The sequence below is a fragment of the Vanacampus margaritifer genome, chromosome 7, assembly GCF_051991255.1.
Source record: "Vanacampus margaritifer isolate UIUO_Vmar chromosome 7, RoL_Vmar_1.0, whole genome shotgun sequence".
Taxonomy (NCBI): Eukaryota; Metazoa; Chordata; class Actinopteri; order Syngnathiformes; family Syngnathidae; genus Vanacampus; species Vanacampus margaritifer.
The window spans coordinates 4,693,784-4,711,379 of NC_135438.1; the positions used below are offsets into that span (position 1 = coordinate 4,693,784).

Here is a 17,596-nt window from a genome sequence, read left to right on the forward strand (position 1 = left end):
GGGGGGGGCAATTTAGTTTTTTTTGTTTAAGAAATTAAAGTAAGACTATGACGTACAAACGTTCACCCCCTAAATCAGAGATTTTTTTCTCAGATTTTTCTTTTTAATGTTCTACCTGTAATTCATATATTTATTGTTGTAAGCTTTAAGGAGCCAAAAATTAAGCTTTGTATTCATTTTAGATTTTTAAAATTAATCAGATGATTAATTGGTTGTCGGAATTTTATTTTGCCAAATATTGGACTGAACCTTAAAAAAAAAAAAATCCGTATCAGTCTGGCCCATTATTATTTGTATGCAAGCAATTCAAGCCAATTTTCCATAATGTTCTCCTTCAAGAATGTTTAAACGTTACTTAAAATATTGCCTGTGCTGTTAAAGGTAATTCCTGAAGCCAACAATAATAAAAACAAGATTCCAAACTCAAGATATAACTCAAAACTCAGGATTTATTCACAACTCAACATTTACAAAACATTCCTCAGGACTCAAGTTGCCGTCAAACAAACATAACATCCACAAGAAACAAACCAAAATGGCAACCCAAAAAAAAAAAAGAGCATCACTAGACTTTCCTCTTCTGTGTGCTGATGTAAAGAACTGTGGAGAAATCAAACATACATACAGTTGAGTTTGTGGGTTTAATTGCGCAACATCTTGGCTACACAACTTCCTTTTTGGTGGTCCTTTGATGCATTCATTTGCATGAAATGATCCAGTACAAGCTATAAGATGCTCAAAAAATGGTGCGTTTAAAGGTAGTTTATTCATAATGCAATTTACTTGAATTATAGTTTATATATTCCTGTTGTGTTGTTTTTAATGCAAAACAAACAAACAAACAGTTATGTTGCTAGGAGGGAAAAAAATGAGGTACAGCATGAGTCTCTTACCATTGTTTCCTCTTAGAAAGGCATCACCGTATTTGTTCTTGAGCTGCCCGTTGACATATTCCTCTGTCTGCTCTATGGCGATGTTCATGTAACCATCCAGGCAGGCCAGGACACCTGCATACACGGATGACCGTTATTTATGTATTTATTTCACAACTTATCAAAAGTTGTCAGTGACGGAAGTTGAACGGTTTAGGTTACCTCGGTAATCGACGCCCGAGTTCAGCTTGACCACCACCGGCCTGCCGATGATCTGCTTCAGGAAGTCACTGGGGGTCTGCTTTCGGAGACTCATCTTGGTTCGGAGTTAGGAAGCTATGAGGAGAAAGGGGTTGCCTTAGATCGGGTGTAGACAAACTATGGGTTGATTAGAATTATTTCATAAATACAATATTTAATCTGTATGTAAATTGAAATGATTAAATAATTGGTTAGTTAATCAAATGATCCTCAAAGTGTGGCACGAGTATGCAAATGGTAATAAAATGCATTTAACATGTGAAATACAATATTAAAACAGAGGAAAACATCCGATTAACTGATGATGCCAAGAAAGTGAAGTGAGATACAAATTTATAGTTATTTGATAAACCTCCAACCCTTAAAAGGCTTAAAAAATATATTAAATATGTATTTCTAAAACCACATGTGCACCATTTTTGTTTGTTTTTTGTGAAAACTTGGTGGCACTTGGAGAACGACGCATTCAACTTGGTGGCTGACTGTAAAAAGTAAGAAGAAAAAGAACCAGAGATTAATTCATTCAAATAATACAACTAAAATATTTATTTGAAATTCATTTCCATTTTAATTTGTAGACTAATAATTACATCTCCTATCACTTTATTTAGAATTAATTGAATGACAAATTCACCTAATAAAACATGTTACTGCTTTTGCATTTTATGTATTGACTCGAACTAATTGGTCAAATTATTACAATTAAATTATTGATGAATACATTCTTTAAAACAGAATAAAGATGTTTCATTTCTATTAAAACAAGCTACTTTACTGTCCAGTACTTTTGCTAACCAGGGCTAGGTTTCTTTTCTCTGTTAGCCACGTTAGCTGCTTCTTCCGTTAGCCGCGTTAGCCGCTACTAGGCTAACCAAAGAGGCTGCTACACTTGCTAGACACAAATGCCAGCTTCTTCGAAAGCTAAACGTGTTAGCCATAACTTGCTATACCGCGTTCATTCAACGGTGCATACATTATCATGTGTGTGCTAATAGGCACAATAGGTAAAATTCAATGCCTGCGGACTGTGCTTGCTTGCTAATTTCCGGCTAACCGAATAGAGTACAACTACATGACTTAAAGCGAGGTTCATTGGTTTACTAGTAAAACGCATGAACTACACTGTACGGCGCATAGATTCGTTTGTATTAAGTGCCAGCTGAGTACAAAGTTGGCGGAAAAGTCCTGCTGTACCTTTTAAACGTTGTCCAGACGATGCGAATGTAGCACGGAACGGCGGCTGCCCGACCAATCAGATGTGAGTATGGTACGGCGTACGAGCGGGGACAAAAAGAAGGCAAACGCATTCACAACCGTGTGAGGAAGAAATTAAAACTCCTAAAGATTCTATTCCTCACATTTCATTATTTTCCCTGAATACAAGATGATGTGGTAAACGACGTGTATTGAATAAAATCATATCACATTTAAGTAGAAACTTTATCATATCCAAATATTCCTCTACATTTGTAGTATTTTTTTCAATTATGGTTTTCAATGTGCAATATAATGATTTATTATGCGAATACAGTGTACTGCATATCACATATATACATTGCACATAATGGTTTTATGTAGATTATTGTATCATTAAATATGTCATACTTTTAATTTAGACCAAAATTGCCCTGAACAAGCTGTAAAAATATTACTGATGCATTTAGATTACACCACCATAGAACCTATTAATCTTGTCTGTCTGTCTGTCTATCTAGCTAAAGTATAATTGTAATTTTTATGGGACAGTGTGGACGGTGTTCACGGTCAACATTTGTTGGTCCATTGAGGAATCTCAAAACCGTGAAAGCGTAAAACAGCATACGAATGATCTTACATCCAAAACATAACGAACATAAGTCATAAACAAAAGTGACCTTGAACATACTGTAGTACAAAGAACAATAAATGTTATCAGCAAGTAAAGATGCCTGGAGACTGTTCTAAATTGTGAAAACAATGGCATAACATGTCTCCTTTAAGCACCTTGACATTTTTTTTCTCTTTTTTTCTTAACTGTCATTGTTATTGCTGCACTGTCCAGGCTGTCGGGCGAAGGTTAAGAGACGGTTTCACATCTGATAACGCCGTGGTCGGCCAGGGTGCGTGACCCAAATGGCGCACAGCTTGGGTGCTACATGAAAAACGATGTCACAGGAAGGAAATAAGGTGAAAAGATACAGGAGGACGGACGTGCGAGTACGCTATGTGTTAAAACACAGAGAGAGAGAGAGAAGGTGTATGTAGACAGGTTGCTTGTTAGCAGGGCATGGCTAGGCCGCCGAGGCGAGAGGTTAATTCGCTATCTGCCGCTGCGTTCAACTTGGGTCACTACTACAAGTCCTTAAGTCATAAACAGCAGTGGTTAAGAGCCATGTATACACCTTGGTGCCGGTTAATGAATATTCAATGTCTTTTTAGCCCTCTCATGGGTCCCTTCACTGCAGCTTTCCCTGATATTTTGGAAAAAAGAACAAACAGGTCCATCAAAAATGACCTCTAAAGATATTCGTGTTATGGCGAGTTAGAGACTAGTGCGTACTGCATACTGTATTTTCCTAAGCAATTACGGTGAAGAATCAATGCTAGCAGACAAAAAAAAATTACTATTGGAGCAGGGTGATTAATCAATTAAACCAAATCAATGAGGGTATTATTATACAGGGGGCTTAATAAAAGATGTTATAGTCACTACCTAGTAGTTGTCATTTTTTATTTATATTTTTTTAACATTGAAACAGAGAATTATAGTGTGTTTCATATACAAATTTAGCTCAATATCGCTGGCGTTAGGCTGAAACCTCGTAAGTCACAATTTGACAAATTTAACCCCATCAAGCCTGAACCATGAAATATAAGAGAAAAAAGGGCAGTTTTTTGTAAATAGAGTATTTGTTGAACAAACAAAACAATTTTGAAAATCAATTTTCCCGTATATATGACTTTTGATTTGTGTCATATTTGATACATCCGGTCACAATGCTTTAAATTTGTACATTTATAACTGTCAAAAATATATTAATAAACTGATGTATCAAGCATATCGGTATTTCAAAAAATCAGAAAGAACATTTCCCACTGTTAATAAGTATAGGCGTCTCTCCTTTCTCAATTGAGGCGATCTTGCAAGGTCGCTGGAAAAGCCATCAGCTGGGTGATACTGCCCTCTAATGGATTATCCATGCATTGCATGTGTCAAATCATATACGTCAGGGTTTTATTGGGGAATAAAATATTATACTCGTGAAATAAAGGGCTCAAGGTGTCTTGTATTTAAAATCTTCAATAAACTATACATCTGGTTAATCCACACGTGTGGGTGTAATTTTTACGAATTATTGACCAATTTAAAGTGTTGAAAATGGCTTGAATAAACTGATCACAGTCCGGTAAAAAAAAAAAAAAAAAAAAACTAACAGTGATTCATTAGCTTTCAAAATGGTCCTTTCAAACCTGTGTCATTTTGCAGTGTTTTACACGTAGTGATGCAAGATTGTACAGGCTTTGTAATGATAAAAAACACACACGCACATTTTGTACTGTCTCTCGCCACCTCGGATAAGCGTTGCTGACCAGAAAGCGCCACGGCAACTATCAATTGTGTGACAAATCCTTGCTCCATCTTCAAGCCCCCTAACCCCGAGAAAGCGCCTCGTGAAATAGAAAGATTATGCCGACCGGAGATGCTATTGTAGGTGAGAAATGGGGAAATAGGAGTGTTGTGTAGGGGGGGGGGGGGGGTGGGGGGATTTGTATCCTAAAGCAATAAGCAGGCCACAGGTGGGGGTTGGCGTCGGCGCAAGATGAGGCGATCGTCTGGACCGCCATGACCCCTCCGAGACCAGGTTTTCTCTGGAGGTCAAGTTTGATATGGAGAGGATAATGGAAAAGCTTGGGGGTCTTTTCATATAAAAACAGATGTGTGGATTGACAGAGACCCAGCGCTCGCATCTATAGAATCTCTTAACTGTGCAGTAATAGCTTGGAAATCTCCAAGATAGGAAATTAAAAACTTTTAAAGTTTTGCTGTGTTTCCCCAAATAATGCCTAACCTTTCATACGATCCTACTTACAAGCTGTTGTTGATTGGTGGCATCGAGAGTGTGTAAGAGATCTCAGGGAACACAAGAGGAGCTGGCAAGACCAACCAATTGCAAAACAAGACACAATCACTCCTTTTTGTGCAGTTGGTGGTGTCAAGAGTGTGGAATAGATATCAAGGAGACAGGCCAGTACACCAGAGGAAGTGGCCCCAACCTAATGTAATGTGCCTAGCCTAGCTTAGCCTAGCGACAAAACTGGAATCAAAACAAAACCTCTCGTTTTTGTATCATCCGACTTACAAACTTTTGTTGGCGTAAAGAGTGTGGCAGAGATACCAGGGGACAGGACAGAAGCTGGATCAGTCTGTGATGATTTATTATTATTATTATTATTATTACTTTGAGTATGATTCTTACAACAGCGTATTAGTGCCACGTATAAATATATATTTTTAGAGTGTGGGAGCAATATTGCGAGGAAAAAAAATCGCAAATTTGCCACTTTGTAGTCGCAAATTTACGATTTTTTTTCTCGCAAATTTACAAGTTTCTTTCTTTAAACACAAAAAAGTGTAAAGTGGCAAATTTGCAAGGTTTTTCCCCGCAATTTGCCTCGACCCTCCAAATTTATATATAGTGTTCCCTCGCTATAACGCGGTTCACTTTTCACGGCCTCACTATATTGCAGATTTTTTTTAGGGCGCACTCACACTAGGGGCATTTCTTCCATACCCTACTGAAGCCTAAAAAAAATTTTTTTACAGTAACGTACCTTTTTTTTTTTTATGAAGGTTTGAACATTGGGAATGTTTAAACAAGAGAGAAATGTGATAAAATTTAAATGCCTGGATTAGAAAAGTATATAAACTGTGTGGTGTGGGGTTTCAGAGCCTTAAAACATTCATAATAAATGTAAAACATAAAGCTAACTACTTGGCGGATTTCATTTATTGCGGGTATTTTTTGGAACCTAACCCCAGCACAAAACGAGGGAACACTGTATAATATAATATATTTATAAAATTGCAAACTTTGCTACTTTATAAATTGGCAAATTTACGATTTTTTTTCTCGTTTTTTTTTTCTCGCAATTTGCCCCCACCCTCTAAAAATATATATATTTATATATAATATAAATATTTTAATAAGTGGCAAATGTGCCACCGTATAAAGTGGCAAATTTGCAAAAAAAAAATCTCTGAATATTACCCACCCCTTCTGAAAACAAAAATTATATATTCGGCATCGTAGATTCCGAATCCAGTCCAGTGCCACATCAAATCTGAAAATTTGAGTCACAATTCATGACTAAATTTGGCACAAGTGCCGAATAGAACACTGCTACGTTTGTATAGCAGAGCTCCAATATGCATTCCCAACGTAAGTCAATTCGGTTTTGTCCTCAAATTGGGCACGACTTGTCCAGGTAAATTTCATGACGTATAGTACAAGTTATCCTAATCTGCATTGGGTGATTTTTTTTTCCCCCCCAGACCTTTTAGTCTAATTAGTGGGGTAATAATTTAATCATATTTGAAAAAGATGGAATTTTCATACTGACTGTTTTTTGTCTACTGTTTCTATAGAACAAAAAAAGGAGAACAATGTCAAATTTTGACAGGCAGGATGGCTTTGGATTATGTAATATGTTGCGATCCGTCTGGGTCCAAACCGCAATGCCACGTGCTACCCCCCCCTCCCGCCCCCCTTGGGCTTTACTCCCGATTAAAGGCATGCCAATGACGCATGGCACCTCTTTCCCTTTCATGATTGGCTTCTGACAACTGACAGGCCTTAAGGGGCCATGCGGGGGGGGGGGGGGGGGGCATGTATGTCCTTCTGGGTCAATTTTATTTCTGACTTCATTTCCTTATGTTTAGTGTGGCTGATCATTGTTATGCTGTTTCACTGTTTTGAGATTTGGACCAGTGAGTTTTTTTTCCTGCAGGAACCTGAGGAAATGTGGTGGTACCATAGACAGTTCTGGGAACTGTTTCAAGCTCACTTTTGAATGCTTTGTAGCACATGTAGAACGAAATGCCATTTTAAAATATTTTCATTTGTGCATATGTTGGCTCACATGATCAGATTTGATGAAATAATTGTACTTAGGGTGTTTTTATTGCTGACAAATGTAAAAAAAAAAGACAACAAATTCAGCAGAAACCCACCTAGCTTCCCAACTAAGGTGTCACGGACAATTCCGTCTAGCGCGCGTTCCCCCGGGGGTGCCAGCATCTCGGCTTGGCTTGGCTCGGCTGCCCCCCCCCCGGAGCCGAGTTCCCTCCCCGAGGATGGTCGCAAGCAGACAGTCAGACTGTCCGGCCTGCGTTACACGGCTCAGACGCAAGCCTCCTGAGGTTTTTGCGCTCTGTGGAGCTTGCTCTTTCTTTCTTTTTTCTTCCCCCACCTTCCCTTGCGTCATCTCATCTTGTACTCGGCGGTGGTAACATCTCAATGGGGGCAGAGGAGACAAAAGGTCCCACCTGTATTTTGTTGCAAAACGTTTATTTATTTATTTTTTAATTTTTTTCTTTTTTTCTGGAGAGCTCAGTATTGTTCATTCGGTAATTTTACCGATTTTACATGTCATCATCATTGCTCTCCTTTATTTTTTATTTTTTTTATTTTATTTTTTTTATTTTATTTTTTTGTATGTGTATGTGCGTGCGAGTGTGTGTGTATTCATTAGTTCACCTAAAACCTATTAAAAAAAATCCCATACCGTTCACCTAAACCGAACACTTCCAGCCAGAGTTGTGAGGCCGTCAGGAGACCCGAGGAAGGACCAAAGAAAAGAAAGCGTTAAACGTTTATTTAATATTTGAGCTAAAATTTTCATGGCATTGGGACTGGAATACAGGATTTTTCAGGCATTTACAAAAGAATAAATGCATGATTTACTAGGGCTGGGTATCAATTCTAAGTTCCTCAATCAATTTTGATCCACAAGAGTCCAGTTTGATAATATTTTTTAAATTAGATTCATTATCGATTAATTATGGTACGTCAATTCTTCTTAAATATCAAGGACTTGAGAAAAATGAGGGCGATATTGGCCCATTCAATATGCACATCGCAAAGCCATGCAAAAGGTTTCATATGGAATTTTATGCTTTTATCTGAATTTGACAGTCAGCCGCTAACGGAAATGTGCACCATTGCATGTGCAATAGTTGAACAAAAAGTAATTACAATTAATTAACTAAGTGTTGAGTTTGCTTATTTTGCTGCATGAAAAAATGTATTCTTTCTTTAGATAATAAAAATGTCATTTCTTTAGGTACATGTTAAATATCGCAATAATATCGATATTGTTATATTCAGCAACTATATCACATGATTTTCCGCTATTGTGCAGCCCTAATAAAAATTCGACAAATATCAAGTTCCAAAGTCAAATTTAACACGTGTTATTATCACTTTAGTGTTACACAAAAACTGACATCAGCAGGGATGACATGAAAATATTTTTCATAATTCTAATTCAATCATTCTGAATTGTCTAAAAGTACAATAAATCAGATCTTTCATAAATGTAAGTTCAATTCATGTGAACAGTTATTTCAAGAAAACTAAGAATAAAATCGGGCCTTATAAAATTCAATTTCCCTAAGAGTTTATGGGGAAAAAGAGATATTAAAATAATCGATTCATGGCTTTATGAATTGCTATCGGGCTTGAAAAGGAAAATCAATTTAATATTGATTATTCCAATTTTTAAACCCAATCCTATGATTTACATGATAGCAGGGGCGGGATTTGACCATTTTCTCCTGGGTCGCCATAAAAATGCCCCCAAATGTGTCCAGCGCTCCAAATACAAGCCGAACCCTCCCACCCCCACACGTTTTCCCACTTTGTCACTCACTGCGAGCAAGTTGTCAGAATGACGCCGTCGTGATTTTTTTTTCCTCTCTCCCTTGCTTGATAGATGGTGAATGGTGCTTATACAAGAAGCCACTCCAGCGCGCCCATAAATATGCATGCTGACATTTGGAACAAAGCCACTCGTCCTCTCTTTCCTGATGAGCCGCGCCGGCGTAGTATAACATATTGCCATACTGTCCCACCTTGTGTTTCATAGCCAATCTCTCTGTTCATCAAGTTGGCAGATAACCTCTAGACGCTGACAGATGACGCGCATGCAAAGCCCCGGCGAGCGTTATTTCCCAAAATGGATGCTAATACAAGTAATTAATGGGCTGTGTGGTGTCTGCTGGGATGAAGACGACGGCGTTCTCCAGACAGTTTGGAGGTGAAGGCCGTTATGTTTCTCTATTGATCGCCGGCCGGTCGGAGGTGGGGACACGTTCTCACATTCATAGACCGCCGCGTGGGGAAGAATGCCCCCCCCCCCCCACCCCTCCCCCACCCCCGTCCGTGTTCTCATTTAAGACGGCGACGATCTCCAGCACTTTGCTTTGTTCCAACATTGCGTTAAAGGTGAATTTTTAATATGGCTCTTGTACCGGATCTCATTAAATGGCAAGTGTGTTTAGCAGACGCTATTAGAATACATCAGCATAACGGCAGGAGTGCAATAAAGTCCTGAATGATTTCATGACAAAAGTTGGCTAAAGTGCCGCATAGAACCAGCACACACATTTGTATATCATAGCTACAAAGTATCGAGTAGTCATGTAAATGCCAGGAAAACTCTCATGATGGATTTGAGCTAATGCTAATGCTAAATAGAACTTCATCACAGATTTGTATGGCATGTAAACATGTGTACTATTAAAGAGATACTTGATTCATTTTCACCAGTAAAAAGTTAATATTTTGTCCAGAATGTATTTGATAACTTGTACAATTAATACATAAAAAAAATAAAATAAATCCAACTGAATCAACTGAAGATGACATCACCTGTGTGCTGTGGAAGTAGGTAACGACCAATCATGGCTCACCTGTTTTCTGGGTTTGGTCAGCAAACTTAGCCATGATTGGTCGTTCGTTACCGACTTCATCAGCACAGGTGATGTCATCATTAGTCGACAGCACGTGGCAAAATTAGTTTTTAAGACGTTTACTTGTACATGAAAATAATGACGTTATCAAATTCTTTCTGGACAAAATGTTAACTTTTTTACTGCTGAAAACATCTCAATGAGTAAAGTATCCCTTTTAATATACTTCACGTAAATGCCAGCAAAACCCTATATTCCAGTCCTGGCAACTTTTAGCTAAAGCGCCGAATAGAACCTGGTCACACATTTATATAGCATAGCTACTACATATGTATTCCTCCTCGACAACATATAAATGACATTAAAAAAATTGTTTTTTTTAAAGGATTTTATGACAAACTTTGAAGTTTCAATCAATTAAATGGCAAGTAACCAATTATCAAATTCATCAATAATTATTTTTGATAAGCAATGAATCGTCCAAATGCTCGAAATTTCAGCTTCTCAACACTAAATAAATATTCAATTTGTGAAGTCCACCATGAAAGCCAACTAATTATCTTTTGTGTTTAATCAAAGTTAAAATATTTTATTTGACTTTATGACAATTATCGACATTTTTGTCTATTTTAATAATTGACAGATTAATCTATTATTAAAATAATCTTTTGTTTTCAGCCATAGTTATTTCGTTTTTTTTACTATAGAAAAATAGCGTGAAACGAAAACGGAATCAGAATTGCACAACTTGAGCCAAATTGAGATTTTGTGCCAAAGTGCCGAATAGAACCCTCTGCACACATTTGCATAGCATAGCTACATAGGCTACATCATGCAAATGCCAGGAAAACTGGCAAAATGACCAAAATAGAACCCGGCAACCGTGTTTTCATCCTTTGTCACTCTTCCACCAAGTCGTCAGACTCCATCGTATTTTGTATTTATTTTTTTCCCCGATAGACGCTACAGAAATTGAAATTCTCTCTCCTGTTTTTTTTTTCTTCTTTGTGTCCAAACATCGCACTCGAAAGCAATAACGAGCCGAGAGACAGTCGGGAGCAGCTCTTTTCAAATCCCACACACATGCGTATCTCTCCTCCATCTTTTCACCACAAGTAGAACTGTGACTCAACAGCCGGGATACAGTAGAGCAATCTTCCTTCGCCAGACCCTCTTGAATATTCATGGCTATCAAAAGAAGCCTGGACACATCCGTCTTACATCCATCCATGCTGTAAAAAAGCAAGTGCATTTGGGGAAGAAAAGGGGCCTGTAACCACTAGAAGTGGCCAAATTTGGACAAAGCGCTGAATAGAACCTTCCACGTGTGTGTATTGGGTATCTTGATGCATGGGTTGCAATATGATTAGCTACATTCCTCGTAAGGAATTTGTCCAATTTTTGGGTATTTACTTTTGTATTAATATTGATATCAAATATAAAGCGTATGAAAAAAAATCACTGCGTAAGCTGAAATTGCACCCAATTGTACCAAACATGTTGAAGTTCAAAGTTATTGTCATTATATGTGGTGGGGGGGGGAATTATAGTAAACATGTGTAAAAATGTCCAAATTATGGCCCATTGACTCCCATTGTAAATCATCATTTGTCATGTTTTTCGATGCACTGTACACCAGATGTGTTATAGTGCATTTTCCGCGATTACCCAATGTATCCCTTCACTGGGGCATCAAATAAACGTAGAGAAGGAAAAAAAGACTTAAGTCATAAAAGTAATGCACCAGATGGCGCTAGAGAGATTATTATCATTTTTGTTTGAGCTGACTTATATGCTTCCTATGTCCCCATTCTTATACCAAAATCAAAACTAAACAAATAAATAAAAATTATATATGTATGGTTAGGTCTAATGCCAGTGAACATTTTGATTGGTCGCAAGTAAAAAAAATATCCAGAAATGACTTAGATATCACACTTCCAACAGTGAGACAAATTTTGGCTCATTTTACTTATGTGTGGTAAAAACAATTTTCCGTTATGAGAGTTTTAAAGCGGATTTTGATTCCCGTGTCACACCAAATCAGGACATGTGAGTCCAGATCTCATGACAAAATTGGACTCAAGTGCCTGATAGAACTCCGCCACACACGTTAGCTGGAATACAATACGGCAATCTTCCCTCGCTAGCCCCTCTTGAATATTCAGTGGTGTCAAAGGACCCATCCGTCTTCCATCCATCCACGCTGGTATAAAATCAAGTGCGTTCATGGCGGGAGGGAGGGGGGGATGGGGGATATATGGAAGTAATAGAACATCTTAAAATGGTGGGAGAGTGGTGGGCACGCTGGTGGGGGTATGTTTTACACTAATTCCCTCATCCCTTTTCACAGGAGTGCCATGTTACAAGAGAATTCCTAAGGCGAGCCAATGGCCTGATAAATCTGCCCGAGCGCCGCTCGCTCTCAATTTGTCTCTGCGGAATGTCAGCTGGCCAGCATCCAGATGGCGGAGAAGCTCTTTCTTTACAATGCGCCAATCTAGTAGAAGAAATCCGGAGCGATAGATGGATAGATAGATTATAGAATTTTAAAAATTCACTGTTAAGAATCTGAAGAATTTGCCTGCACATTGATCAAATTGACCAAATTCGCATTAAACCAGGCTCATAGGTCTAGTCTACTTTTACCAAATCGCGCGGCGTGGTCTGCCAAATTCCCAAACACGGTAAACTACACTTGCCCCAGCAGGAAAATGAAGATGCACCACACTGCAAAAAATATATAAATAAAAAATCGTTCAAATAAATGGTAATTTTCCGTCAGAAAATACTGTGCAATCTTCTCGTAAAAACAGATTTTTTCCCATGATTAAAGTAGAGTTTTTAACTGTAATTTTAACAATATTGTATGTAATATAACAGCATATGACCAAAAATAATGTGATTAATCTTTCAAAACATGGCCAATAACAGAGAAAGTAATTTTCTGACACCCCAGCAGCTGGAAAATTACCGTTTGTTTTTTTTTAATGTTTTTTATTTTATTTGTATTTTAGTATTGTGTTTAAGTGTATATCTCATTAGATGTTATTTCAAAATAAATGTTAATAAAGTAAAATGAATGCTACCATCTATAGGGCATTACAGAAATTGTAGTTATTTTCACTTTAAAAAAAATGTCAATTCACAAAGAAATTATGCTAAAATTACAAATTTTTTACTGCTGATTTCTCAGTAAATACCTTTTTTTATAGGAATTTAAAGTTGAATTTTACATTTTATTCCAATAAATAACAGACAAATATTTGAAATATTTAAAATTACAATACATTTTGTGAACGTATTTTAACAATCAATATATGTATTTCTAATGGAGGTTTTTTTTTTTGTAAAAGAACAGAAATATTGTGTGTTTTTACAGTTACAGGGATTTCATGTTATTTAACATTTAAAATTGTTATTTAAAATCAAGAGTTTATTTTTTGTAAATTAAAGTGAGATTTTTAAAATACAGGAAAAAAAATGTAAAATAAAAAGTAAAATTATGTTATATTACTTTTTTTTTTTTTTTTTTGCAGTGACAGTTTACTGTGTGAGGATGTTTGTTTTATACAATATGCTGGTGCCAGCTAACCCCAAAAACTAACAAAGTGTTATTCAATCGGGAAAATAGTGTTACACAACATCATTAATTGAAGTAGAATGTAAATAATTACAATTCGATTTGGTCACCATGGGAACAAGGTAACAGAGTCATGTCAACACAAACAAAGAAGAGTTCCACAACTACTGTAAGCGACTTAATAAACCACTTTTTATTTGTCTCGACTCGAGTTATGTTTCGCCACAGTAACTTGGGCTTTGCTTTAAAGCTGAATCTTAAGACTTGATATATTTACTTATTTACTTTCTTGCGCATATGTGACTTACTCCCACTTCTGATATATACTGTAGGCCTATATAAATCCCCGTCATGCGGGTGTCCCTACACGGCCTCGGGGGGGGGGGGGGGGGGGGGGGCCCACGTCCAGTTCCCGAGCAGGACCATGCTGACAGAATGTACCCAAAAAAAATAAAAATAAAAATGAGGAAGCCACGATGCGACGCACAGATGCCATGCCAGAATCGTCTTGGAGCGCGGCGTGAAACACAAAATGGTCGTGTTTGGTGTCGCTCCCACATAGCTCGGTCCAGGTGGCGGAATGGCAGAGTGGGAGAACAGACCATGTTTGTGTGAAGATGCAACAACTCTCTCTCTCTCTCTATCTCTCTGCCTCTCGCAGCCCCCTCCTTCCCTCCTCCTCCTCCTTCTTCTTCTTCTTCTTCCGATCTCTGGTCAAACAGTCTTTGTTCTGTATTTAAAGGTTGGAGGCTAGCAGACAACTAGTTGCCTTCCCACACCAAACGCCGCTGATAGAGTGGCAACATTCCTAATGTACATCATGTAAATGCCAGGAACATTCTATTTTCTACCGAGTCGAACTCCTCACATGTCGGTTTAGAGTTGCTACTGGGGATGTGCACGTACATTGTAAACGGAAACGATTGCATTCGGTGGCATTATGATTCGATTGGATTCAATTCCATATGGTACAACTCAGTTCAAAAGGGTATGTTGCAATGATTTTTTTTTTTTTTTTGGGGGGGGGGGGGTCAATTTTACTATATGACCAAACTTTAAATCAAAACCGATTTTCCGATTCAATTGTTAAATGTCACAGCTACAATTTGTATTCCTCATTTTCATCACGTCAATAACTCTATGATCAAGAATTTGGCTTAAGTGCCAAAAAAGAGCCACTCACATGTTTTGTATATCGTAGCTACTATAGGGGTGTGAATTGTGTAGTACCTGGCGATTCGATCCGTATCACGATTCATAGGTCACGATTCGATTCGATGCCGATTAATCCTGATACAAATCTATAAATTGATTATCGAGATTTTTTTTTTTACTCAAATTTAGAAAACAATAATTAGTAAACTTGTACATGTACACTGTACGATTTGTATGAAAAGGTGCCAACAATCTGTTTGAACAGCATTGAAATAAAATATTAAGGCTTAATGTTCCATTAATATTAACATTCTTCCAAGCTTAAAGTGTGAACCCTAACCCTAAATAAGATGTTTTGTTGAATATTTCCATTAAAAAATTGATGTTTAAAAATCGATTCGGCCGCATATAGAATCGATTCGAGAATTGTGCACTGTAAGATCGCGATATATTGTCGAATCGATTTTTTTTTAACACCCCTAATAGCTACGCATGCAAAATACTGGTTGCACTTATAACTCTTAACTAAGACCCATCCAATTAATCGGACGCTGTTAGCTCTTTTAAAATTGTCCCAAAAGATGGCCCATTTTTGCGTAATTGTATTTATTTATTTATTACAAATTAGCATGACAAAGATAATGACATTCAAACATCCAAAAATTCAGACGATTTTCTCCATTTTTTCTGTTGTTAAATTTACCAAGTACAACAGGACAGTATTGTGAAAATGTCATGTTCTGCATGCGATTCATCATTTTATTGTTGCAAGCGTTAAGGGAGCGTTAACCATTATTTTATTCATTATTTACTTTTCAAATGAATGATAATCGGGATTTCATCCTGACAAATATCAGATTGGCATCTGCATGCCTCGAAATATTACTATCAGTTGGATCCTATACCCCTAACCTACTAACCCTAACTTACTTTGTACTAACCATAACTCCAATCCCAACCCCTTGAGCATAAGAAAAAAAAAACGAGATTACAATTTTTCCTTTAAAAAAAAAAAAAAAATCCTTTTCTCTTCTAGTATAATCATTCCTTTCAGTGTGGCCTACTTTGCAGATAACGTTAGTGTAGCTTGATCATAATAAAACACTCCTGTGTAATTACTTTTTTGAAACTATCCAATGCTGCGGGCAGTTCTTTGTCCCGCAGCGACCCGACAACAAACAGAGAAGGCGGCCACGCAAATGCGCCGAAGGGGTTCATGTTACTGCGTGACAGTTGGCACGGGTGTCAAACGAACGCCTTTGCCAAGTTGCGCTGCCAGGAGCTCAGCGTGGCCGCTTTTAATATTTCAATTGCCTCTCGTACCGCCGCCCCCACCGACAGATACCCTGTGTTCCTGTCCGCAAACCAACCAGATTATGACAACGGGCCCGCCTCGCCGCTTATCTGACGGTCGCCTAGCGACAGATCCCTGACCTGGCTTTGACCTCCGCCGGATAAGGTCAGCACCTGAAGGCGCTCCCATTGGAGGGCTGCCTGGGAGGGGGTGGGGCTTGGGGGAGCAATGGAGGGGGGTGGGGGGGGCAGAGGCTCTCTTCTGCATGCGCTCTCCTGCAGCCTGCTGATAATAATGATGATGAACTCGTTCACTGCCATTGACGGTTATAGACGTCAAAAATTCATTTGAACTATTTCTATTGGCTTAACATTTTTTTCCACTTTTGTTAAGAGTGGACATCTAGATTTTCTTTATTGTACATTTAGAACAGATATAAAATGTGTGATTAATCGTGAGTTAACTAGTGAAGTCATGCGATTAATTACAATTTTAAAAAATTAATCATCTGATGCCCCTAATTTTTAATAATCTTTTCTTTTTTTTAAATCGCGTCAGGCGATTCAAAATGTTCAATTGTAATTAATCGCATAACTTCAATAATTAACTCACGATTAATCACAGATTTTACATCTGTTCTAAATGTACAATAAAAAACATTTTTTTACTAACAAAAGTGGGTAAAGTGTAAAATTAATAGAAATAGTTCAAATGAATTTTTGACGTCGGTAATCGTCAATGGCAGTGAATGAGTTAAAAATAATAATAAAATCCCGGCCCTCCTTGAAAGCCTTCTCTATATACAGCATTGTTAATTCAACACCTACAGAGTTAAATGTAACACTTTTTTTTACCAGTATTGCAAACGCATTACTGTAACTTAGTTACTTTTTACAATAGCAAATACTCTTAACGCATTACTTTTTTTAAATACAATAACTCAGTTACAATTACTATATGGTGCATTAGTCATTTATTTGATGAATTATATAACAATATGCTAGCATTAAGCTAGCAATTTGTTAGCATTAAGCTAGCAGACTTTCGGCAGACCAAGTACCTGTAGTATGATTTTGTTGATTATTTTTCTGTTTAAATAAAAAAATGTTGACTTTTCTTTTATATGTCAGTTTTATCGTAGATTTCAACGGAGTGACAAAAAAATAGCTTGTAGTATTTGGCTAAAATTTTAGCAATGTCTATAAACGGCCACTAGGTGACAGTATTTCTCTGTTTCCCCTTCCCATGTCCTGTCTATAAGGGAGTTACATTTTGCCATGTTTTTTTTTTTTATCTCGTACACATATTGAAGGTAGAACCCGCAACATTTTGGTGAGTGGCCTCAATGCAAGTGTCCCCTATCACACCCCTGGAAACATTCACAATGGCGCAACCTATTTGCTTGTCATCCACCATAAACCAGGAAGTAGTCTGCTTAGCAACAAACAGAAAGGCAAACAAACAAATACAGTTTAGCC

General features: G+C 37.5%; 1 protein-coding gene and 1 long non-coding RNA gene across 2 annotated transcripts in view; one reads left to right on the top strand and one right to left on the bottom strand.

Moving 5' to 3' along the window:
• The window catches only part of LOC144055293 (uncharacterized), a 115,734-nt gene extending 102,951 nt beyond the window's left edge, over positions 1-12,783 (top strand). Inside the window, exons 4-5 of the long non-coding RNA XR_013294826.1 lie at positions 9,108-9,431; positions 12,440-12,783. This is a non-coding gene — a long non-coding RNA (uncharacterized LOC144055293). The remainder of the gene's footprint in view (positions 1-9,107; positions 9,432-12,439) is intronic.
• Positions 432-2,429, bottom strand: lsm6 (LSM6 homolog, U6 small nuclear RNA and mRNA degradation associated). Its single transcript, XM_077571033.1, has 4 exons — positions 2,328-2,429; positions 1,095-1,208; positions 894-1,007; positions 432-600 (listed from the first exon to the last, which is right to left on the bottom strand). The coding sequence occupies exons 2-4, from the start codon at positions 1,186-1,188 to the stop codon at positions 566-568; spliced, it is 243 nt and encodes an 80-aa protein (XP_077427159.1). The 5' UTR covers positions 1,189-1,208; positions 2,328-2,429; the 3' UTR covers positions 432-565.
• Positions 12,784-17,596: the final 4,813 nt, after the last annotated feature.